This window comes from Gallinula chloropus (assembly GCF_964237585.1).
Source record: "Gallinula chloropus genome assembly, chromosome: 14".
NCBI lineage: Eukaryota > Metazoa > Chordata > Aves > Gruiformes > Rallidae > Gallinula > Gallinula chloropus.
The window spans coordinates 386,609-412,223 of NC_140099.1; the positions used below are offsets into that span (position 1 = coordinate 386,609).

The 25,615-nt window shown below is 49.6% G+C and overlaps 1 protein-coding gene across 4 annotated transcripts in view; it reads right to left on the reverse strand.

Moving 5' to 3' along the window:
• FERMT2 (FERM domain containing kindlin 2) overlaps positions 1 to 25,615 on the reverse strand; it is a 57,052-nt gene that overhangs the window by 16,653 nt on the left and 14,784 nt on the right. For 2 of the 4 annotated variants that reach the window (XM_084270665.1, XM_084270664.1), the window contains exons 2-7: positions 20,375 to 20,608; positions 5,987 to 6,121; positions 2,138 to 2,170; positions 1,426 to 1,651; positions 1,158 to 1,260; positions 795 to 902 (exon numbers count right to left, since the gene is read on the reverse strand). In XM_084270665.1, coding sequence (XP_084126791.1) covers positions 795 to 902; positions 1,158 to 1,260; positions 1,426 to 1,651; positions 2,138 to 2,170; positions 5,987 to 6,121; positions 20,375 to 20,608 — 839 coding nt within the window. The remainder of the gene's footprint in view (positions 1 to 794; positions 903 to 1,157; positions 1,261 to 1,425; positions 1,652 to 2,137; positions 2,171 to 5,986; positions 6,122 to 20,374; positions 20,609 to 25,615) is intronic. The other 2 variants (XM_084270663.1, XM_084270662.1) reach the window with 1 other exon arrangement.

A 25,615-nucleotide genomic window follows, 5' to 3' on the forward strand; every position in this document is an offset into this window, starting at 1 on the left:
TGGGGCTGTTCCTCTCCCCAGGGGCAGGGCTTTGCTGAACTTCAGGAGGTTCACGTTGGCCCATTTCTCCAGCTTGCTGAGGTCCCTCTGGATGGTCCTTCCAGCCTGCATGGTGGTCCCTCAAAATCTCACACTAAGAACCACGCTCAGCCCCCTCCAGGCCTCTTGGTGAGGTGAACAGAGTCGGTTTACTTCTGGTTCTACTCTTTGTTTCCTAGGAGGAGCCCCAGGAGCTCCCAACAAGGATATTTCCGCACCATGCAGCGATGAGGTGCACCGTCACATGGAGTAGATGTCCTGCCACCCGTCCTACAGCTGTAGCAGGTGTAGTATTCATGCCAAATCATGATGAGTATTTAATAAACCAGATAAACAGTTCTGGGAAACCCAGAGATTGTCCCCAGCTGTTTGGGGAGCAGCGTGCCAGAACCGCACAGTTCAGTAACCCAGTGTACTTACTGGGGTTTGTAAGGAGGGCAAAACCAGAAGTTAGATGTAAACATGTTTGGTAGAAGAAGGCCAAGATCCTTTCTGTGAAAAGTAATCAGCAGCAAATATTTAAATTACCTAATAAGCTCAAGTGAGGATCAGGAGATGGGAAATGTTCTGACTTCAGCCAGAACAAGAAGCCCAAGCTCCCACCCAAGACACGGTGAGGCTTAAAAAATCAGTTGCAGCAGATTTCACTCATCATCTTGATCAATAATCATCAATAGAGAGGCCCCCAGAGAGGTTCCCAAAGCTACAAAACTGAGTTGAGCCCAAAACCAGCAGCATTTTGGGCCATCTCCTACCTGCAGCGCCGCAAACATCATCATTTCCTCCTCCGTGCACTCGATCTCCTCCAGCAGAATAGACCACTTGGACTGCTCGTAGAGCTGGTTGATCCTGATCGCGTCGTACTATGGCACAGCCCAAGAAAAACACACCCAGTTCAAGACAAACCACCTCATCTTTCATTTCAAGGCAACACTCTGAGCCTGGGAAGCCTGAGAAACCCTCAGAACATCTCCAGCATTAGAGAACTGGGATGTGGGAACACTCAAAGCCATGTTTGATGCCTACAAAGACCCCTTTCTGAAGTGGTGGAGGATTTACTGGCACAAAAGCACATCAGAAGCAGAGGTATTCTTTGCTCAAAGTAAAAAGCTCCATACCTTTGGATTCAGGTCAAAAAAGCTGTAGTACTTGAACCGGAGCAGCAACGCTTCGTTTTCTTTCACCTCCTGCTCCATGAGGGATCGAGACGAATCCAGCCATCTGTAAGTTGTCAACAGGGGGACAACACACACAAAGAGCTGTGGTGAAGACGTGGCAGGGCTTTCAAGAATGCAGTTTAAAACCACAGCTTGAAAAGAACCCACCAAAACCTTAAAGGAAAGAAGGAAGAAGGAAGGAGGGGAGAAAACAACCCCCTTCACTCACCCTTGGTTGATTTTGGCTTTATCAAGCAGTGCCTGTGGCTTGTACATTTTTGCTAAGGACTCTGGGGAGGTGACAGGCTGGCTCACAGCCAGGATGCCCGGGTTCCCCTCTGACAAGGCGCTGTCACCGAACCAGGCTGAAGTAGGGGACAGGGGGCTGCCGTCGTGGGTGTCGTAGGTCGGCGTCATCGTTTTGCTATACAGTCCTGGGCTTGAATAGATATTCCCTACCAGTGAGAGGAATAAAAGTCGGGAGTTAGCTTAAGGCCAAGCCCTGCCTGCTCCCAACCAAGCCAACTCAGCACAAACCCGAAGCCAGCGGAGGAAAAACTTTCCCTTTTTTTTTACCGAGTTTGGGGTTTTTTGGGGTTGTTTTTGGCCATGATGAGAAAACACTGCGCTGCTTGTTTTCCCACAACAAGCTGCCCCTCTCTCTCAGCTCTCTCCAAGAGCAAAAATGATGGGAAAAACTCATTTCCAGCCCAAATCCATGGGAAAAGGCACACGTCTCCCAAGCTGGGAAACTCCTGCCCCAGTATGAGTTTCGGCGGTACCTGGGACACGAATGGCCCCTGAACTTACCGGTATTTACCTGTTGCTTAAAGATTTTTGGAAGTCAAAAAGGTTTGAGAGGAGCAGGAAAATAAACTAAAGGGAGTAGCCAAAGAGACCAGAGGCAGAGCACAAAAAAGTCCTACTGAGATGGAGCTCACCTTTGACGGGGCCGATGTAAAGAATATCGGTGCCTATAGAGAGGGAAAGAAAGGAGGGAAGTGAGAAGGCAAGAGAAAGTTACTGGGAGAGAGTAGGACAGGAGAGAAGCCAAAACCAGGCATTTTTGGAAGAAGGCGGTGAGGTTTAACCACCCAAACGCCGTGTGTTTGCAGCAGTGACAGTGGACTCGGCAGGCAAAGTGACCTGAGTGACTCCAGGCTTATTTTTATTCCCATTACAAGGAAAAGCTGGGCATGGAAAGGCAGTATTTCATGGATGAGAAGCTTGCTGAAACAGCCAAATAAGTTTGGTTATTAATATGCTGAGTGAGTGGTGTGGTTTGGTGCAAATCTGAGCCCGAAGCACCCGGTATTCCCCGGCCTTTTAAAGCTTCCCAGCTCGTACCCGCTGGAATATCCCCCCACCCTCCTAAAACTACAAATAGGAAGAGAATCGCAGAACCACAAGGTTGGAAAAGACCTTTAAGATCATCAAGTCCAACCATCCCTGTCCTGTGCTAAACCAGATCCCTGAGCACCTCATCTCCCCTCTGTTAAACACACCCAGGGCTGGGGACTCAGCCCCTCCCTGGGCAGCCTGTGCCAGGCCCTGACAGCTCTTTCAGTAAAAAAGAAGCAAGCAGACCCAGCTAGGTAGAGCTAAGTGTTCCTCCTTCACCTCACAGGACTGTTGATTTTTTACTTTACAGAATATACAATCCAGATTTTCCATAATAAGGGAGGTTCCAGCAGCACATCCTAATGTCACCAATTCCACTGCGTACGCGCATCGGGCGATGGGCTCAGCATCGTTTACCATCCGTGCACCAGTGCTCAGAAGGACCAGTAACTGGAGCTGCCTTTTTGGGAGAGAGCTGCATCCTTTTTCAATCATGAGCCTGCTCAGACAGGTGTCTTCAAGGCACCCCCAACTCCCCCTCTGAGAGCACTGGTGAGGGTGTCAGAGGGGCACAGCTGAGATGCCAGAGGCTGCCCTGAACTGCCACCTCGCTCCAAATGACCCCTCTTCCCTCACCACCCAAGGAAGGACAGGAAGCTGAGCTAGACATCTGGAAAAGAGCAAAATAATAGGAAAAGCTTCCCAAACTCTCTCCATTTCTTTTGCAAGGCTGGTTTGAATCAGCAACCTCACACCAAAGATGGCCAACATGTTGGTGAGGAAATGTAAGAAATAGAGAAATGTGATTCCAAACTGTCTGATGGGATGGAAAATGTAAGTGAAAACTTGAGGTCACCACCTGGTGAGAAAACTACCAGGATGCTTTTAATGCTCCCCTTATTTTTGCCAGCATAGAATCATAGAATCCCAGACTGGTCTGGGTTGGGAGGGACCCCAAGGGTCACAGAGCTCCAACCCCCTGCCACAGGCAGGGACACCAACTCCAGGCCTGGAGCTACACAAGGTTGCTCATCCTGGCATCCTGTTCTGGATTAATGTTTGGACAAAAAGCCTGGAGATCGGTATGTGTCACAGGAACCTGCCCCTGAGAGAGACCCAGCAAACTGGGTGGGAGCACAAAAAGCTGCAGAAGCGATGAAGGGATGGAGATACCCACCTGGGAGCTTCACAAGGAGGTGGCTGGGGGTGACTTGCCAGCTATTTACACCACGTACTTATACTCTGGGACTTGGACTCAACGATCCCTACGGTCCCTTCCCAGGGGAGATATTCCTGGACTGTGAAAGCAGCAGAAATGTGTGCTCCCCATGGACTGTTACACCAAAGAAGAGCAGCCCAACAAGAACTGGTTCCACAAACCACATCCTGAAAGATGCTCTTGCTCTTGCAAGGTGCCAGACTCACCCTTCATGTGGCTCAAGCAGCCAGGGCTGAGTGTTAACTGGACCAACAGAAGAAAATCCCACTTCTCACCCCAAATCAGGCAGGTTTTCCCACAGACAGCCCTGCTCCATTCAAGGGTCTGCTCCAGAGGAGTGAAGCTTCCCCTCAGATGTTCCCCACATCATCTCCAAACATCTAAACCATCTCAGAAGGTGCTTCCCTTAAAAAATTTGCCCGAGGTGGGCAATGCCATGGCAAGTCCCAGCTGAAATAGCTCAAAGTTTGGCTAACTTACTAACAAGGAAGTACAGGTCTCCTGATGAAAAGTGTTGGGCAATGTTTACCACTGTGGGGGTACTGCCAGCTCTGCCTGCTGTGATTTAAGTGGTTTTACTGCCAGGTACAGGGGTGCTTGGTGACCAAACACACCTGTTACATCCACATGCACTGAAACAAGTAGACCCCAAGTCATTAACTCCTTTCACAGAAGCATTCAGTGCACAGATGAATGTTGGGACAGCTCTAGGAATGGTTTGTTCAGATGAAAACCATCACTTTTAACTAATGGCACTCGAACATGCCAGGCAGCTGAAGTAATTAAACCCCCCAGCAAGAGTCATTTCATTCCCAAGGAAAGCAAAACCAGCAGGATGGCTTGAAGAAGCTCACTGAAAGATCAAGTAATAATTCAAATAAAGACCTGTCCTTTGCACACATTTCCCCCAAACAGGCTGAGTATTTCCTATTAATCTAACAGGAGATGATCTCCATGAACACTGGCTTTTGGAAAGGCTGATTATGGGTTTTCAGGACGAAAACACCAAATAATGAGGACTGACTGCAGCCCTGCCTGATGCAGGCCAACCTCCTGCCCTCCCTCCCTCAGCCAGGGATGGGAGAGGACTAGCCCAGAAATACTTTTAACTAAATAAGAGAAGAAAGAGCGAGACCAGAGCAAAAGGAGGCTCATTTCTCCCTTACAACAGCCAGGTTGCTGTGGAGCCTGCAGCGCATGTCGCCCTGGCACGGCAGCTCCAGGGCATCGCTGCCCTGAGTGGTCAAAACCCTTCTGCTTGCCAGCCCGGAGCCACCAGTGGCATTAACCACGCTGCCTGACCTTCCCCTCTACTTCAGTTCATTTAGGACTGATGAATACAAGTTTACTGACTTCAAATATTATTATTATTTTTTCAATGAAAGCTGCTTCCTTCTCAGGGCTGGATTTAAACCCAAGAGCTCTGGCAGCCAGATACATCTGACCCTTCCATCAGCATCCATCTCCACAGCTTCCTCCACAAATCCATTCAGGCTAAAGTGCTCCCACCTGACCAACTTCATGGTTGAAGCTCCTGCCATTTTGCCTTTAAACTCCAGATTTCCAGCAGCCATGGAGCCAAACCCCCCACCCTCTGCTTGCAAACCCCTCCCTGCTTCAGTTCCCTGCCTGTGGCAAATTACAAGTAACTCCATCAGTGATGTTACTCTATGGGCAATACTCCTAGCAGCTCTGCTCAGGTTCTGTAAGCCAGACTAGGAAACTACCTCCCCCAGCAATAAAATGTTGGGTTTTTTAGCACTGCAAACCATAACTACACCCTTAGCATAAAGCAACCTTAATGTAATTAATCAAATCCTGCTTCTGCTGGGCTAATAAGGAGTAGAATGGTGGTGCTTCCTAAAACACACATGGAATTCGACATCAGGAATGATTTCCCATTTAATTCTTTCTCTTAACAGGGTAAGAAAACCTCTCAGTAACACAATCTGAGTGTTCAAGTGGTCACATTTGGCTTCTGGTGGGTTTTACAAAGCCTGGGTGTTGTTCTGCTCTCCCTCCCCATACTGCGTGACAGCTTTCAGGCATGCATCTGTGCGACCGCGACCCGAGTGCTGCAGCCCTGGAGGACTTGTGGGATTTATTTGGGGTCCATTTCTTACACAGACCTTAAGGGAATTAGGTCAGAGCCATACCCCTGCGTGGTTTTTCACCCTGTTATATTAGCTTTGCCTCCAAGCCTGTCCTCACAAAGCAAGCCCTGGCTCACCGGACCCCGGCGTGATGAGTGGACCCTCCAGCTCGAAGGCATCGTCTTCATATTGATCATCCAACTTCTTCTTTTTTTTCTTTGAGGGATCTCTGGGTTTTCTCAAGAGGGAGAGCTCTTCTGGATGCCTGATGTCTGGGGAGAAAACAGACAGCTTTTACAAAGGAGGACGGAAAAAAAAGGGGGAAAAAAAGGATATCCTTCCTTTAGGAACAGCATCCAACCATGTGCAGTATCTCCCTTGGCTGATTTTCCTGCTTGACAATGGTTAAAAATCAAATTGAGAACATTTTCCTTGCAAACCTGTCCTTGGCTGGAGAGGTCACACAGCATCTGGGTAGAATAATACAGCATTTGGGTAAAATAACACTGCATTTGGGTAAAATACTGAATTTCCCAGGCATGGCCACTCCAATGCAAAGACAAACAGCGCCGGACTCTGCTACAGAGCCTAGTACCATCCCCACCTATTATCTTAAATAGAAGCAATAAATACAAGTATATTCCATAAATATAATTACAAATATAATCAATACATATAAATATTAATATAAATACAATTATACATACAAGTAATAAATAAAAATACATATAAAAATATAACTAACCCTCATGTAACCCCCAATTTTGGCACTTGGGCAACAGGCCAGGTACTCAGTTCCACAGGAGCAATCCAAGACTCAAGATTTCCTTACCAGATGGGATATTTCAAAGCCTGTATTTAAGGCACCCACTTTTTAAAGAGATCTCAGCCAAGGTGTTTCCTTTTCCCAGCAGAACTCCAGCCCCTCCCATTTCCCTGCCCAGAATCAGCCTGAATAATTTTAAACTCATTTTATTTAAGATAAGAGAGCATCACAGGGTGATGATGTCATAAACCAGGGGAGTGAGGGGGTGGTTGTTAATGAAAAAGAGAATTTTAGGGCTATTTCCCACAAAAACGGTACTTTGGTTTAGGTTCTGGATGTGGCAATCACTTCTGAGCAGGACAGAGATTTCTGGGAGGGACTCAGGGAAGGGGGAATCCAGGAATCCCTCACTGGTGCTGCAAAAACCAAGAGGGGAGGAGAAAAAACCCCACCTAAAACTCCACCTCCTCTCAGCTGTCCTCAGTCAGTACGTGGGAACTGACCTGGAAAAGCATCCACCTGGGCAGGGAGCCATCCTAGCACGGTGACGAAAGGCTGCAGAAAGGCTGCTGAGCTCTGAAAGAACAGCTTGGGTTGGGGAAAAAGGAGATGATGGGTCATGCTTGAACCCAGAGGGAAGAGTTTCAGAGGTCTCCTCTGCAGCTGGCTGTCTGTGTCCAAGCCCCTGTGAGGGTTTTTTTAGCCCTTTTTTGGGTTTTTTTTTGGTGTATCACCCAAAAAGGCTCAGCTGCACGGAGATGTGCAGGATCTGCCTTTGGGATGTCCCAAGGAGAGCAGGTCCCACTCCCAGCCCCGCTCCACGGCGAAGCCCGAGGCTGTAGCTGCAAGGGAAGGTCAGAGGAGAGGGAGCTGGTTGTGCTGCAGCCAGGCTGTATTTGCCCCCACCCAGAGGAATGTTGAATAGGACAAAAGTCATTATTCTAATGAGAAGAAGTTACAGGGTCCATATCTCACTTGCTGTATACCCCCAGGCATGGGATTATAATTAAAACTGGAATTTGGTTCCCAGCACGTGACCCAAGCGGGACACATCCCCGTGCCTGAGCTGTCTGCCCTGACTTCATGCCTGCCCACCCCAGCATCTACCCTGGCTTACCTGAGGTGCTGGAGCGGGTCCAGAGAGGGGAAATGGAGTGATAAAGGGTGTACAGCACAAGTCCGATGGCTGAGGGAACTGGAGGGGGTTTAGTTTGGGGAAGGGGATGCTGGTGGGAGACCTGATCGCTCTCTATAACTACCTGGAAGGTGGGTGTAGTGAGATGGGGTTGGCTCTTCCCCCAAGTAACAGGCGAGGGGATGAGGTGAAACGGCCTCAAGTTGTGTCAGGGGAGGTTTAGATTGGATATTAGGGAAATTTTCTGCACTGGAAGAGCAGTCGAGATTGGACCAGGCTCCCCAGAGAGGTGGTGGGGTCACCATCCCTGGCAGGGTTAAAAACACGGGTAGACGTGGCACTTGGGGACGTGGTTTAGTAGACACGGTGGTGTTGGGTTGGCTTTTGGACTCAATGACCTCAGAGGTCTTTTCCAGCCTTACTGACTGTCTGATTGTGTCCCGTGGCACGTTATTTTAAATATCAACCCACGCTTTTCTTCTCTCCTGCTACTTTAAATAACAGCCTGCACACCACCACCAGCCTCGCTGTGCCTGGCACGTGCCGGGGGGTGACTTTAGGTGACTTCCAGGGATGGATCCAGCTAGTGATGGTGTTCCCAGATCCAGATGTTGGGCAACTCTGTCATACTGAAGGTCTCCCATACCAAACCATCACCTGGCACAGCAAAAGCTTTATCTTTTTTTTTTATATATATATATTTGTGTACATATATAGTGCTATATATATATTTAGATATTCTAGATATTATGTTTTATATTTTATATACATGTATTTTAATATCATATTTATATAATATATAATATATATTATTCATTTATATCCATATATGTATATTTGATATCAGTATATATGTAAAAAGCTGTGTTTAGTTTAAGCTTCAGCACTGATTTGTTACTCCCACATACACACCATCACTCTAAACTCCATCCCTGCAACAGAATCATATGGGGTTTGGAAAGGACCTCAAGAGATCATCAAGTCCAACCCCCCCCCGCCACCAGTTAAGTTTTCCCCACACGACTTCTCTGACCATTTCTAGCAATAAATACCTATGGAGTGAATCCAGACAGCTCCCTGCCTCCCCATTTATCACAGCCAGCTTACCTCACAGAGAAAAAATCTGCTGGGACAACCAGGGTCATGCACAAGGGACAACACACAGCACAGCCTAAAATGAGGAGTTCCCCTGGTATTTTGCTAGCAAGGTTTTACTCTGCTGTTTATTTATGGTGCATTAGCAACTGATACAGCCTCTCAGCTGCAACCATTCAGAGAGGCCAAGAGAAGGGCTCCGGGCCAAGCTCGGCTCCTGAAAGCAATCTGTTGGAGCTGGCCCAAAGCTTGACCATCTGATTTCAAAGCAACTTTTTATAGTCCCTCAGTTGCTCGTGATGCTGTCGTTGGGATTATAAAGGATACAGGGCAAGTTTTTGGCAGCTGCTTCCAAACGGCCACGGGGCACGGCAAAGGTGGCAATGCCAGAGCATCTTGTTCAGAAGGGCCTGGAGTGACAGGACGAGGGGGAATGGCTTTAAATTGGAAGGGGAGAGATTTAAATTGGGTGTTAGGAAGAAATTCTTCATACAAAGGGTGGTGAGGCACTGGAATAGGTTGCCCAGGGAGGTGATGGAAGCTCCATCCCTGGAGGTGTTCAAGGCTGGGTTGGATGGAGCCTTGAGCAGCCAGGGCTGGTGAGAGGTGTCCCTGCCCATAGCAGGGGCTGGGACTGGATGATCACAGAATCGCAGGGTTGGAAAAGGCTTTTAAGCTCATCGAGTCCAACCGTCCCTGTCCTGTGCTGACCCAGATCCCTGAGCACCTCATCTCCCCTCTGTTAAACACACTCAGGGCTGGGGACTCAGCCCCCTCCCTGGGCAGCCTGTGCCAGGCCCTGACAACTCTGCCAGGGAAGAACTTTTCCCTCCCAGCTGAGCTGACCCTGCCCTGGGGCAGCTTGAGCCCATTGCCCCTTGTCCCATCTCCTGTCCCCTGGCTGCAGAGACCATCGCCCACCTCTCTGCACCCTCCTGGCAGGGCAGGGGAGGTGGGGAGAAGGTCTCCCCTCAGCCTCCTCTTCTCCAGGCTGAACACCCCCAGCTCCCTCAGCCGCTCAAATCTTTGAGGTCGCTTCCACCCCGAGCCATTCCATGCCTCTATGATCCCTGCTCCCCTGCTACTGAGCTCGTTTCCCGTTGATAAGCTACAAATTTCTTCCAAACGGCGATACCACCATCTCCACGACTTTACAAACCCACTGGTGCCAACTGAGTGTTGCAGGAGAAATGAAGAGTAAAGCCCAACGTGCCATAGAAGCAGAGAGAAGAAAAGCAGAAAGACAGCAATGTTTTTACTTCCCAACCCTGGATTTAGACGAAAAGTGAGAAGCAACTTTGTTTTCCATCTGAAGTTCTTAATCTTTTAGTAAACTGCTGGTGGAAAAAAAATGTTTACTGCTATTTATGATTAATAAGTGTATGAAGGCTCCTTAAAAGCCTGTTTTTGAACAGAGCCCAGCTTGGCAAATGTGGTGTTTAGTTACTGTAGCTAAAGCAAAGCCTAACCCAGAGTGTAAGGACTTGCAGATGGTAGGACTCCAGTTAAACGGGAACTGGACAAGAAACTGCTCCAAACTGCCACTGGTTTCTGGCTGTAAGAGCAAGAGAAAAGATCCTCAAAGTATCCAAGTGGTGCAAAAAAAAATTAAAGCCCTTTATATAGATTTGGGCTTTTTAGAAAGCTCCACCACAGCCAGAGAAGCCCATTTACTGGGCTTGTTCCCCTGGGGTAAAACATCTCCCCAGGGTTTGACTTCAGCTCCAAATCCCCAACTAAAAACATCCATTAGGTATTTCATCCACCTGTTTTCCAGCTGAAGTGAAGCTGCTCCCACCAAAGGTCACCATGAAGGAAAGAGGCACAGTGAGATGTGGATGGACCAGGAGAAGTGACCACCTGAACAAGGCTAATGCGTCAGCTCTTCAACTGATGCGTTGGTGGGGGCTGTGTTTGCTTTAGAAGGAACTCCTTGTCTGTACACACGAAGCAGATGGGACTGGCAGCGTTACTGTAAATGTTCCTTTTAGCATTTTACCCCTATCTATTGCCTAAGTGTGTGAAACCCCAACCATCCAACCTGAGCATCCCCCGGCATCGCTGGTGGCAGGATCCATCTGCGAGGATACGCCACCTGCTTCGTACACTGACCAAGATCTGGCCCAAACCTGGGGTTTTTCAGCTGGATTTGAGCAGGAACTGTTTGTATTTTGACATCTCTTCCATGTCCTAGCAGAAGGGCTTTGTCAAATTTAGGGAATTTTTTTGCTCAGAGAGGTGCTGGATTCCCCCTCCCTGGAAACATTCAAGGTTGGATTTTGGGGCTTTGGGCAACTTGATCTAGTTGAAGATGTCCCTGCTCACTGCAGGGATGGACTAGATGTCCTTGAAAGGTCTCTTCAGCCCAAATCCTTCCGGGATCCTGTGATTTTATCGAGTGAGGAACATGCCCTTTGTAAGAGGAGCACATACACACACACACATAGGCATTTCACAGGTGGTATTTCAGGGGAAAGCAGCTTTTAACCTCCAAGAAAAATTTTCCCAACTGCTGGACAAAGACATTTTACTCCCTACAACATCTTCTCCCCATCTGCCTCCAAGATCCTACTTGTGCCTGTTCTGTCAACAACTCCACAGCCCCTTTTTCCCCCCTACATAATCCCTCCTGTCTCACCCATCCCCTGCACAGTCCATCCAGCCCAACTGTGCCCGTCTATCTCCCACCCAGAGACGAACAACAGAGCTGGGATGAAATCCTCCCTTTTCATCAGACACCACACCAACCACCCCTAAAAAAAACCAGCTTTAAAGAAAAACAGCCGCCTTGCAGGCTGTGAAATTCCTAATTCACACTCTTTCATACCGAGTCCACCAAGACAATCTTGCAGCTGCTGCATCTCTAACCACCGTGGTGTATTGTGATGGATCAGAAAGCAGTTGTGGCCAGAAATCAACATGTCTAGGTGTGGATTTTTGTCCCCATCCAAGATGTGGGGTCTCCAGACCCCACCTAAAAGCACACCAAGGGGTTGGGGGACAAAACATATGACGATTTCAGTTCTCCATGGGATGGCCTTCCACTCCCATGAGAAATCAGATCCATCAGCTGGAAGGGCTGTCTGAGTATGTACTGACTTCCCCCAAAATGCAAATGATGGGATACCACACTAGTTTCAATTCTCAGTTTTGATATATAAGAAACATTCATTCTCTGAAGCTCTTAACACCCATTTTTCCACCCTATTTCTGGCTCCCTTAAAAGTCCAAAGGGCTGGTTCACCTGGGCAGCTTTTAAACCATGAAAACTTAATCATTTTGCTTGTAGCAAAGGTGGCATTTAGGGAAAATCCTCTTTAACACCAATCCAGTTACCCTCCATCAGGAAACATGTTTCACAGTGGGATGTCTCTGCACTGGATCACCACTGCCTCAAAGCAATGACTCAGGAAAATTACAGCCTTTGGACACCACCAGGACAATCCCCAGACAAATGAGACCTCAAACCCTGCCTTTCTCCCATTTCAGACTTAAAAGAATCATTTTTAAAAGCCTTTTTCTTTTGGAATGAGTGAATTCTGTGGATGGTGTTCCACAGCATTAAGTTTATGGAGTGAAGTATCCAACTTATCTTCAACCTAAATTCACTCAAGATAAAGTTTTGCAAAACAAAACCAGAGGGAGAAGGAAAAAAAAAAAACCCAAAAGAAAAAGGACTTGTGTAACTTTTTGAAGTGCCTGGAGATAAGCCTGTGGTTGTACCAGACCCTGGGCAGGTCCTCACCCCCTCAGCAGAGTTTACTAGGTTTGTATACCCGCCTACATTCAGAACATTTTATTATGGGTTCTTCAGCTGCCTGGCTGCTTAAATATTTATTTGGGTAAATGCCAGGCTCTCTGCTTGCTGCCCCGGGCTGTGCAGCTATGTCAGGACATCCCAGAAAACCTCCTGAGATGCCCAATGAATACTGAAGCGAGACCAAACTGGGTCTGGCTCTGGCAGGGGCTCTGCCAAGACCCCTTCTCAAAAAACCCAAGGGCTGAAATCACGGTACCATCAGCTGGGAGGATCTCAGGAGGCGGCAGGGGCCAAGCATTATTGCAAGGTGAATAAAAAGGGGCCATCAGAGAGATAAGAGTCAACAAACCTTCAATGTTTGGATGGGGTTTTATCTGCAAGTGGGATGAAATCCCCAGACTCCAGTTATCCGGATGCCTCTCGGAGCACAGACAGCACTCTGAGCCTCGCCCCTCGAGCATCTGAACTGCAGCTCAAGTCAAATTAACCTCAATTAAATTAAGCACCACAAAGAAAGAGGATAAATCCACTTACACCCTCTGCATTGGACCATAAAGAGCGATCAGAAGCATCTTAAGGCAGGCGGTGGCACCGAGTTTGCCAGCATCTCCTAATGTCTTCAGGATGAAAGTCTATTTAAAGGGTCGCTGTCAACAGCAGAGTAAGGATGAAAAAATTCACTGACTCATGTGGTGACATACAACCTGATGCTACTCAACAGGAGTTGAGGAGGGAAGGGGAGGGTGGAAAGGGGAATATATATATATATATTTTTTCCATTTCAGCCACTTTGCAATTAAATTTCGTCATTCCTCTTACAGCCCTGGTTTCTGGTGTTTGTCTGGCTCCTCCACAGCTGCAGCCCAATATAGGAAAGCAATAAAAGAGGGAAAGAGTGAAATGAAGGAGTTGGCAGCAGCACGCTTGGGCCTCACCATTTCAAAAGCTGAGCACGCTGCAATTTGGCCGACTCTCTAAATGGTAAGATTTCCTTCCACACCTATCCCCCCAGACATATTTAGAAATAGCTGTGCTGCTGCCAAACCTCTCTGCAAAAGGCAGCAAAACCCTTCCCAGGCGTTTCACCAGGTCTGTCTCTGTGCCAGTAGGAGAACACCAGTCTCCAAGCATCAGCACTGCGCTACCCAGCAGCCAGGGGCTGCAGGAAGAGATGCTGGTGTCAGCATCCCTCCCCAGATAACTCCCCGAGATGCTCATGTGCATCAATCAGCCCCATTTTAGGCAAAATGCATCTCACAGCCCTATTATTTGAGGAAAATGCTATTTTGTTTTCCAGCAGGGCCTGAAGGAAGGAAAAAAAAATGGTTTGAAGAGGTTTGGAAGAGTGAGGAGGAACTCCAGGCAGTTATGCCTCCTGCAAAACAACAGTGCTGGGGCCGTGGCTCCACGGGCACGGGCAGAGTCCTGGGAACACTGTGCATCTCAGAGTACCAAAGGGTTTCAGTTTTGCAATAAAAACCAACCCAAAAACCCAACAAAAAACCCCAACCAGTGGCTTTTTATAGAAGTTTTTTTGGCAAGGGAGGGCGTGGAAATAGTACAAATACTTCAGAAGTCAGAGGACGTTCTGTACTGGAGCAGAGACCGTTTGTAAAGGAAGGGGGGGAAAGGTAGGGTCATATTCGGTGTCTACACTGCTGGACGGTGCCGCCTTGCTGGGGCTGGGCGTGCAGGACACCGCTCCCAAATGCCACTGTCACCTCGGGTTGTGCTTGCAGGCTGGTGGCTGAAGGGAGGGAGACTGGCTGTGGCCTTGCCAACACAGCCTCAGGCATCTGGTTATTTTGGGGCTGGGAGAGGCAAAGGGGAAGCACCCATCACCCTCACCGGCCTCTCTGCATCCTGTCCCTCCTCCTTCAGCCGCACAAGCTTCCCGGGATGGGCCCATCTTTAAGCAAGGGGGTCCCATTTTCCCAGTGTCCCTGGGGAGCTGGGGACTGGAGCAAGGCGGGATGCAGGCATGGAAACTGCTGCTGCTCCACACAGGATGCTCCACAGACTTTGTTTTCCAAAACAGGTGATTAAGTCACCCGAAGCGCTCTGAGGACGATGCGGGACGGAGCTGGGTGTGATGCCCCACCAGCCTCTGGGGAAAGAGAAAACAAGACCTGAAGGGAATTTCTTCTGCCTCAGGGTGGGTAAGGGAGGGAGTAGTCATGAATTTCGGAGCTCTTCCTCCCAGAGCTGCCTCCACCCAGGTCTGGCACCATGTCCAGCTCCCACCAGCACCAACCAGGATGATCCTTGCTCCTCTGCCCAGGCTGGAGGGCAGTGTAAGTCTGAAATCTTCCCAGCCAGAAGATCACAGAATCACAGGGGCTGGAAGAGACCTCAACAGATACTGAGTCCAACCCCTGAAAGATGCAATCTTTTCTGCTGCCATATCTACCCTCAGCCTGCAGCTCCTCAAGATACAGTTTCCCCATGAGAAGCAGCATCGCCGGGGCAGGAAACGCCGAGGCATGGGAAAAAAACCCTTCACACTCACATCTTGCTGTTTGCTTTTCCTCTCCCACGTGCTCACCAGCAGCAGGATCCTGCCTGGAGTCCCTTATTGCTCCCACAGCACATGGAAAAAAAAATATGGGCAGCAGAAAGAGAAAGGGGATGCTGTAAGGAAGCAGCTTGAGGGCATGAGCAGATGCAAGGCGTCCTGGAAAGAAATGAAGCCAGTGTGGAGGAAAAGAGGGTTTTTCCACTCGTGGGATGATGGGTTAGAGGGAGCTTTGCATCTCCTACCTGCCCAAAATCCCACCTTGCTATGAGGATAGTATTCAAGGATCACCTCTTCCTTCCCAACAAAAGAAAAGTCAGGCAAAAATGCCTGGAGGCCTGCATGGATGAACAAAGTGCTCCCAGACAAACTCCATCACAAGAAGGAAGACTACAGAGGATGGAAGGGAGGGCAGGGAGCCTGGAAGGAATCCAGAGAAACTGTCCAAGCAGCCAGTCAGGAAAGCTAAAGCCATGACAGATTATATCTGGCCAGGGGCATCAAGGGCAACAGGAAAAGATTCTGTGTCAGAGAGGGACCTGGGTGGGCTGGAGAGGTGGGACTGTATGAACCACATGGAGTTCAACAAGGCCAACGGCAAGGTCCTCCTGCACATGGGGCAGGACAAGCTGCCATGGAGATGTCCCAAGGGCTGGAGCCCCTCTGTTCTGGAGCCAGGCTGGGAGAGCTGGGCTGGCTCAGCCTAGAGAAGAGAAGGCTGCTGCTGGGGAGAGCTGGGCCAGGGGGGAAGGTGTCCCTGCCCATGGCAGGGGGGACACTGGGGGATTCTGAGGTCTCTTCCACTCCAAACCAGTCTGTGAGTCTATGATATTCCCACCCACGCCAACAAAGTGCTGACTGCAGCCACATGGAATTGCTGAGCAGAGACCTCTCCCCAGCAGGATGACAAGAGGAGAGGGGCACACAGGAGCCCCGCAAGCAGCACCCCACCTTAATCTCTGACCCTGCTCCCGGTCAGGCAGACAGCACAAACCCTGCAGCTCCAAATAAATTTAAAATAAGTGAAGTTTTACTTTCTCTTTCCCTGGTCTTTAATTGCAGATCAAAGCTGGCCCTTCAGCCCAGCGCCGCCTGCCAGCAGCTGCTCCTGGGCAGACTTCCAGGCCACCCTTCAGGCGAGGGCTGCCCATCCCATTCCATCCCATCGCATCCCATCCAGTCCTATCCCAACCCATCCCCCACCCTGCTCCTCTCCTCTCCTCTCCTCTCCTCTCCTCTCCTCTCCTCTCCTCTCCTCTCCTCTCCTCTCCTCTCCTCTCCTCTCCTCTCCTCTCCTCTCCTCTCCTCTCCTCTCCTCTCCTCTCCTCTCCTCTCCTCTCCTCTCCTCTCCTCTCCTCTCCTCTCCTCTCCTCTCCTCTCCTCTCCTCTCCTCTCCTCTCCTCTCCTCTCCTCTCCTCTCCTCTCTCCTCTCTCCTCTCTCCTCTCTCCTCTCTCCTCTCCTCTCTCCTCTCCTCTCTCCTCTCCTCTCTCCTCTCCTCTCTCCTCTCCTCTCTCCTCTCCTCTCTCCTCTCCTCTGTTCCTGCAGCAGGCAGGGTCAATCTGTGTCGTTAACCTTCCTGACCGGTCTGTGTGGGAATTAAGGAGCTGCAATCCAGAGACTGGGAATGGGATCGGGTTTTCTTCCGGCTTCGCACGACCTCCAAGAAAGCCAGGGATGTGTGAGTGGCTCCAGCATCTTCCCACAGCCACCTCCGGGCTGTCCCCCGGGGAGCCTCAGCTGGGCCGGTGGTGAGAGCTGCCCTCCTCCACAGAAACTCCACTCCACACAGAAATATGGATTAAAAAGCAACCACACACCCAGATGGTGACACCTCTGGGTACAACCGAAAGGGAATATATCACAGAATCACACAGCTGGACAAGACCTTTAAGATCATCAAGTCCAACCATTCCCATCCTATGCTAAACCAGATCCCTGAGCACCTCATCTACCCTTTTTTTAAACACATCCAGGGAAGGGGACTCAACCCCCTCCCTGGGCACAACCCTATATAAGAAAAGGCACAACCCCAAAATAATTCAACCAAGCACTTTCCTGCTGGCATAGAGAGGATTTTGTAAATGCACCCAGCTAGAGTCCCAGCAACACGAGGAATTCCTTACATTGCTCATTAATCATGCCATATGCTGAAATTAATGAAGTGTGTAATCAAATGCTCTGCTAGTAAAGGCAGCAAACTGTTATAGCCAAAATTACCAGCAACTCACAGAATCCCAGAACCACAAGGCTGGAAAAGGCCTTTGAGATCAGAGTCCAACCATTCCTGTCCTATGGTAAACCATATCTCAAAGTACCTCATCCATCCAACTCGCAAGCACGGGTCCATCACCCAGACCAAGCCACACCAGACCCCAACCTTAGAAAGAAAGGGCAAGGGCGACTTCTTTCCCCTTCTGCCTTGAAATATCCACTTGGTTTTCCATAGGGAAATGATTAATATGGAGTACAAGGGGTCTCTGCAGCCAACCCATGAGGAGATGCTGTTGAGGGCAGGAAAAGATAATGAAGAAAAATGGGGCAACATAAAAACTAACTTGGGGGGGCCAAAAAAAAGCCCCAAAGCAACAATAAAAAGAGAAAGGGGCAGGTTGGGCAAGTGTTATAGCACAGTCTGCAAGACCCCATGAACAGGTTGTGTTAGAGGAAGAGGAAAAGGAAAACACAAGCTCCCTGGGCTGCCACGGGGAGCTGCGATGATCCCACCATCCTGCAGCCTCTCTCATCTCTGGCAAGCCTCAGCGAGCACCAAGGTGAGGGCAGATGTTCCCCATGCCCAGCAGGAATGAAAGAGCCTGTGCAAACTCAGCCTGACACCCCCGGGATGATTTCTGCAGGCCAGAAGGCAGCAGCAGCCCCTCTCGCCCGGCACACACGTGCCCTCCCGGCTGAGATTAGCTCCTGCCTCCGTCAGCGCTCGGCTCGGGACCCCGTGCTCTTCACCTCCTAACCACCCCCTTCTCACACTCCCCAGGATGCCATCAGCCTTCTTAGCCATGAGGGCGCGTTGCTGGTCATGGGCATCCTGCTGTCCCCCGGGTCCCTCTCACCCACGCTGCTCTCCAACAGCCCACTGCCCTGCACCCAGTTTGAGCCGACATCTTCCCCAGAGCTCTGCTGAACATCTGGCTCCCAGTAAACACAAAAGCAAGGGCTAAACAAGATCAAATCGCTTTATCTAGCCATGTAGTTTCCATCCATCCTCCACCAGCTCACGCTGGCAAGAGTCACTAAAAAGGAGAGTGAAAGTTTCCAGCCAAAATCCTGCTTTCCCCAAACCCAGGACCTTTTCTTTCGGGGTGTTGGGATGCCGCAGAAGGAAAGTCAGATCCAAGCTCAACCAATGTGTCCCCACTGCAGGGAGCCAGGCAACAGCCACCAGAGGCTTTTTCCTACTTCCCCATCTTTAAATATTGGCCTTATTCTATGGGTCTGCTCATAAATAACACAGAGCGCCCCAGAGTTGACTAAATAGCTGCTTCAGGCCCATGTAAGGTTCTGGCTGCTCGGTGCTGTCAGCGTAAGATCTCTTGTTACGTGATTAAGGGCATCAGCATTTCCTGACGTGACTCACTGCTGGAAGGACTCATCAGCGACCAAGCGGACGTCTGCGACCTCTCTGTCTAGCATGGCATTAAAAACAGCAACAGGAGACAGGAGGAGGGAAGCAAAATCGACTGGGAAATAATGCTGGCTAAGCCTTTGCTATTTTAAAGGAGAAATTGCCCAATATTTCTATTTAAAAACCAAAACCAAAACAGGAAAGAAATAGCCACGATTCACAATCAGCTCTGTGGACCGACCCGACCACAGATGCGCCCTAACGCCGCACGTAAGGCCGAGCTCTTCCTGCCTCACAAAATAACTGGGTCAGCCAAGAGTAACCCTGTCTTCTTCTGGAGAGCAGAAATAGATTTACTACAGCCCAGGTCAGGTTGCGCTCCTTATGGAGGGGAGCGAGCTGGAAGGACACTGGTACGGAATCACAGGATCACAGGGGTGGGAAGGGACCCCCAGAGCCCATCAGTCCAACCCCCTGCCCAAGCAGGGTCCCTGGGACAGGGCACACAGGTCGGTGTCCAGACAGGGCTGGAATCTCTCCAGAGCAGGAGACTCCACACCCCCTGGGCAGCCTGTCCCAGGGCTCCCTCACCCTCACTGGGAAGAAGTTCTTCCCCACATTGAGGGGGAACTCCCTGTGCTCCAACTTAAGCCCATTGCCCCTTGTCCTGTCCCCACAGACACTGAGCAGAGGCTGCCCATGGCCCCTGTGTCCCACCCTTCAGCTATTGATCCCCATTGATCAGATCACCTCTCAGTCTCTTTTCTCCAGGCTGAACAGCCCCAGCTCACTCAGCCTTTCCTCACAGGGGAGATGCTCCAGGCCCTTCAGCATCTCCGTAGCCTTCTCTGGACTCTCTCCAGGAGATCCCTGGCTTTTTTATACCAGGGAGCCCAGAACTGGACACAACACTCCAGGTAAATACTCAGAGCCCACGCCAAGGGATTATTCCTCAGAACACAGCAAATATCTCCTAGCTTGGGTCTTTTTTTGTGAGGGGAGAAGGAAACAGCTGCTTCTGGGATGAGAAATTCATTAAGATGTGTAAAACGTGATGTGCAAAATTAGTAGATCAGGACAAAACCCCTGTACCTGGTAGGAAATGATCCACCCTTTCTTCTGGGGTTTCTTCTCAGCAAGGGAAAGCAGCATGAAGAGGAGCTGGGGAGGAGAAGAGGGAGGCTTGGTCCCTTCACTCCACTACACAGTTTTACAGTGAAGCATCATCACTTAATCTCTAATATGATTTTCCACTGGAAGGTAACCCATGGTGCTGGCAGGTTTCCTATTGGCTTTGTTTTTTGCAGGGGGGTGGAGAAATTACAACCCAATACCATCAGCTTCAATGTAAAACGGGGTGCTACCACCTCACCTAGGACAAAATCAGAACAACCTTCCTACAAAACAGAATTCAGCACAGAAAATGGATTCTTTGGTTACATTTCTGGCACAATCAGTCCCATTATTTAAGTATTTGCAGTAAAAGGTTAGGTTTTCACTGGAAGAATAGTGGATATCCAGGCTGCACGGCGCCCAAGTGACCATCTGATATCTGAAGCTGGGGAATACAAGCGATTTACTACAGATGCAAGCACGTGCACCAACAGAGAGGCAGGAGGAGCCAAACCCAACACCAGCCTCCCCACCAGCGGCTTTTGGTGCTCGCTACTTACTGAAGGTTTTGCAGATGTCAGAAACCGCCTTGAAGACCCTGTCTGAGAAGTTGACTTTCACCTTGACGTACTTCATGTTGGGGAGCTGAAGGCGGAGCAGCTTGTGCTGGGGTGTGAACTGGAGCTTGGCATCAGCCTGTATCCCGTATTTGTCCAACGTCCAGTGCGTTTTAAGGAGCCAAGTTTTCTTCTTTTCCCACCACAGAGCGTGATCTGACCAGTCTTTCTTGACATCTAGAACAAAGAAACCATTTCACCAGTTAAAACCAGGACCAGAATTAGCCTTCAAAAGGACAAAAGGAGAAGTTTTAAATGCATTTAACTGAGAAAGGACTATCCAAAAACACTGGCAGCCCTTTTCAGATACAAAGAACTGGGTGTACTCAACAGCATCTAGAAGCCACCTTGGAGATAAAGTAGGTTAGAACTCAAGGCAAATAAGGGGGTGACACAACGTGTCCATGGGTCACCCAGCCCAGCAGTGATGAGGCTGGAGAGTGAAGCCCAGGGGGTCAGGAACCACCTCACATCTTCCCCTGGGAGGGGTTCTGCAAAGCTTTTTAGGTTAATTATCAATTCTTGGGTTTCCCCATCCCCACCATGTAGGAGACCTGCACTATCCAAAGGTGAGGCCAGCCCTGCCAGTCACACATGGAAAGCAGAAGTAGGAGGAGGTCTACAAGAAGAATTCAACACCGTTGTCTTCTCCAGGTCTTTCAGTTTCTACAAACAAAACTAGAACATTCTTAGATGAAACCAAAAGTTACTTCCCAAAGGAACAAAAACCCAACAGTCACGTCTCCTCCTGGGCCGGATGTAACCACAGGCTCCTTGAAGGAGGAGTTAGGAAGCACTTGAGGAACAAAAGCATGGTGACAGCTCCAAAAGACAGCCACTGTGCAACACTCTCCCTTAACACTCACACTATTTTTCACTGACACCTGCCCTGCTCTCCCTGCAACCCCTTGCCATTCCTGTGGAGCATCTTCCAGCCTGACCAGCACTGTCCTCCCACCATGCAGGAGTAAGGGAAGAAGGGGAGGGAACGATCCAGGTGTTGCAGCTGTGGTTTGCAAAGCTCTGCTTAACATAAACCCTCCATCTCCAAAAATACCGACCCAGGGGAGTGTGTCAGCATCAATGGCGACAGTGGCGTGGGCAGCCAGAGCTCTTGTTTCACAGGAAAAACCCAATGTTTCTGCAGGATGTCATCTGGGCAAGCACATCAGAACCTCAAGAGGCTGCAGGACAAGTTACAGGGATGCTTCTGCACATGGTATGGCAAATGATAGGAGTTATTGGTGAGTTTGGAGCTTATGGACTTTGTATGAGGATTATTTTAATCCTGCTTTGCTCCAAAGCAAGGCACTGTCCAGGTTAAGGCACTGGTAATAAAATGATTCCTGTTCCAGCTCCAGGTCCTCCTCAGATTCCCAACACAAAATGTCAGTTTAACCCAAATTAAACCCACCAACTGATGTTTATTGCAACATCTCCCTCCATCCTTCAGCACTGATGCTCATGCATGGCTCACCAGCCAGAATCACAGAATCACCAGGTTGGAAAAGCCCTTTAAGCTCATCGAGTCCAACCGTCCCTGTCCTGTGCTGACCCAGATCCCTGAGCACCTCATCTCCCCTCTGTTAAACACACCCAGGGCTGGGGACTCAGCCCCCTCCCTGGGCAGCCTGTGCCACAGCCCCACAACTCTGCCAGGGAAGAACTTTTCCCTCCCAGCTGAGCTGACCCTGCCCTGGGGCAGCTTGAGCCCATTGCCCCTTGTCCCATCTCCTGTCCCCTGGCTGCAGAGACCATCGCCCACCCTTCAGGTAGGTGGAATCCAGGGCAAACCCAGCGGAACCCAGGAGTGAAGCCCCATCAGATACACCACCAGACAGGCTGAAGGGACCAGGGAACACACTCCAGGACAGACAGACACTGAGATGACTATCCTCACGAGCCACATCTGAACTTAATCAAGACGAGAACAGTGACTTTTCTCTGTCCCTATCTGAAAACAGGATCTCGAGCTGGGGGTTACTGAGAAAAGCCAGCAGAAGCTGGGTTGTTCTTTTTTTTTTCTTTGAACTCCTGGTAATGGCATAATCATAGAGCCAGAAAGTGGAAATGTTCAGCCAGACTTTTCAACAGCTTTGTACAATCAAATTAAACAAAACCAAATATAGAAAAGCATGCAAACTTGCACAACCTTGGCTACTCTCAAAAAAATCCGAGAAATCATTACAATGGACTTTGGTAACCAAGTCCAACTTCTGCCCTACTGAAAGCTGGACAAATCAGGACTGAAAGTCTGGGGGTAGTTGAGGGGGAGGGAAGAAAGAAAAAGGCATTTTCAATCAGTAACACTTCTGCCTAACAGAGGGGATTTGGGTTTAGGCTACAGATTAACCTTTCAGGCCATTGGCACAAATATGCACAGCATCTTTCAGCCTGAGAGCAATTAACACTTTGAATTAACAGTGAGATACCAGCTAGGGCCAGAAAGGTAAAAGGTCTGAGGCTGCCCCATGGGGTAGTTATATATAAAAGAGCTTGGCCAATGTTTAGCAGCTGAGCTGTGGAGTTGAGTTTAACACCAAGCAGTGAACAAGAAGCCTTGGTGCTGTGCAAGGCAGTGGCTGGGAGCAATCCTGGCACACTGGGGAACACCAACTGCCTGGTTAAATCTGATCAAAGGTTTCTAAATCATCACCAGGGTCCCAATTCACCAGTTACCGATTTGCCAGGGGTATGGCTTTACAACAAGGCTTATTATTCAGCTCAGTCTTTCCCCCATTTACTACTGTCAGTTGCAGGACTGGCCGATCCGTATTTACTGGAGGTCTCCAAGCACCACAAGCTCATTTGAGAGACCCCAGACCTCAAATTCAAAATGTTACTACAGGCCCACAACAGTGCTGGAAGTGTCTGTAGATCCAGTAAGCATTCATCAGCTTCTCAGTCAAAGCACGAAACAGGATTGTTTGGTTGGGTGGGAATATCCACCTGTAGTAGTCTCAAACGGGCTGATTCCTGCCCACCACAGCATGGTGGGGAGAGAGAGTAACCAGGGTTTAGGTGTCCTCAGGATCCTCCCACCACGGTCACCTTGTGCAAAGGAGAAGCGAGTTGCACACATTGCAGGGCCTGGGTAAATACTCAAAAAGGGGAGATTTAGGTTGGGTGTTAGGAACTAAGTTCCTCCGTCTGAGGGTGGTGAGACACTGGCACAGGTTGCACAGAGAGGTGGTGGAGGCTCCATCCCTGGAGACATTCAAGATCAACTTGATGGGGCTCTGAACGACCTGCTTTAGTGAAGATGTCCCTGCTCACTGCAGGGTGGGACTAGATGGGCTTTGAAGGTCCCTTCCAACCTTACATGTTCTATGATCTTATGAAATCACTGCCCCCCGCCATGCTCTCCCCTTCCAGGCAAGGAACCTCCTAGGGGAAGGCTGTGGGGCTTTGGGGGAGGCTGAAGCTGGCAGTAGCATGGGGATGGGGAACTCCAGGAGCCCAGAAGGAAAGGGCAATGGGATGCTTCCTTCTCAGCATCAAAAATAATCCCCACTCCCCATTTCCTCCATCCCTTCCCAAGCCCCTTGGAGCCAAATCTCGGCTGCTGGAAGCCTGCGAGGGCCAGGGACCCAGCTGAGAAGGTTTTCCTAAATTTTTCTTTTTGGAGGAAGAGCCAGATTTGGCATTTCTCTGCCAAAACCACGCCAAGAGACACAGAGTGGGTGAGGACATTTTGTCCAGTAAAGCCCATGCAGCAAGCTTGTTGTCCACCTTGAAAAGCTCTTCAGACAGTGCTGCTAATGCAAGAGGCATCCTAAATCACCCAGATGGCTGCAGAGATCTCTGTGAGGACAGAACATGATGAGATGAGCTGCTCAATGAAGGATTTTAAAGCCTTTAAACATCCTTGGCTTTCAGTTCACGCCGGGGCCTTGCCGCAGCCGCATCGCAACCAGCCCTTACAGCATAGTTACAACTGCAGGTTTTTATTCCCACAGCTACCACTAAACCCACCTCTAGCATTCAAGCAGCAGAAAGTAAGTCTTAATTGAGATGCAGACCAAGTGTGTTTTAATTTGGGGCTTGCTGCCACACAGAGACACTATGTAAGCAAGCAGGCCGAATCCTGGCGAAAGGCAAAGACGATCGAGGTAGGCCCCAATCCGCTCTGCCCCTTTATCCCACTTATTTATCCCAGGAACCGGCTGCTCCAAACCCTTTCCCTCTGCCAACCCTTGGATTTTAAAAGTCCCTTTTCTGCTCTGCTTCTGCAGCAGCTATTGAGCCTCCCTTCTTCAGCGGCGCTGCCGATTTGGCAGGCTCTCCGTGCGAGCTTATGACTTACTAGCAATAGTATACAAGTCTCTGGTGTTACATAAACACTGCATTTGCCTTGTTATTTCGGGATATCCCTTGGTGCAGATGGGCCCTCCTTCCGTGCACCACCAAGGCCAACAGAGCCCAGATATGACCAAATAACCCCTTTTTTAATTCTTTAGTAGTTTCCCCCTCCCCTCCCTCCCTGGTACACAGTTAAACCCTGCTAGAGCGATAGTTGGGTTTGTTTGGAGAGCAGGAAGCGCTGTTCTCCATATCTTGGGATCTGGGAAAGGATCCGACAGGGTAGCACTGCGTCCCCTTTCACCCCCCACTTTAAATCCATCAGACAGCAACGAGCCAACAAAAACACCTCCATCGCCTTCGCGTGAGGCAGATTATTACAAATCTCCTGCAAAGCTTGAGTAGGGACATAGGGAAGTTCTGCGAGTCTGGCTGGTTTGCATCATATTTTGTGTGTGTGTGTTTGAGTTTTGGAAAGAAAGACTTGCAGCTGAAGCTGGTTATACTCTTCCCCTTAAGAGGCGGATGCAGCCAAAGCAGAGGTTTCGGTTCATTTCTTAATTATTATTGATGGCTTTTAAGGCAACGGATTCAAGTCTTCAGCCCTCCCAAGGGAGCAATACGGAAGGACCATCCTCCTCCAGTGCAAAATACAGAAGAACCAAAGCCCATCCATCCCACTAGTGGGTTTTCCATAGCAGCCCGTCCCAGTCCTGGCTCTTCCCCCGCAGCGGATGTGCACCAGGGTGCCCTGAACAACGATTAGGCCCACTCGGGAAGCTGAGCTTGCAAAACGCCTCTCCATCAGCCACAAACCACCTCAAACTGCTCCACAGATACACAGCTAAATCTATTATTCCATCAGAAAAAGGGTGGCCAGCA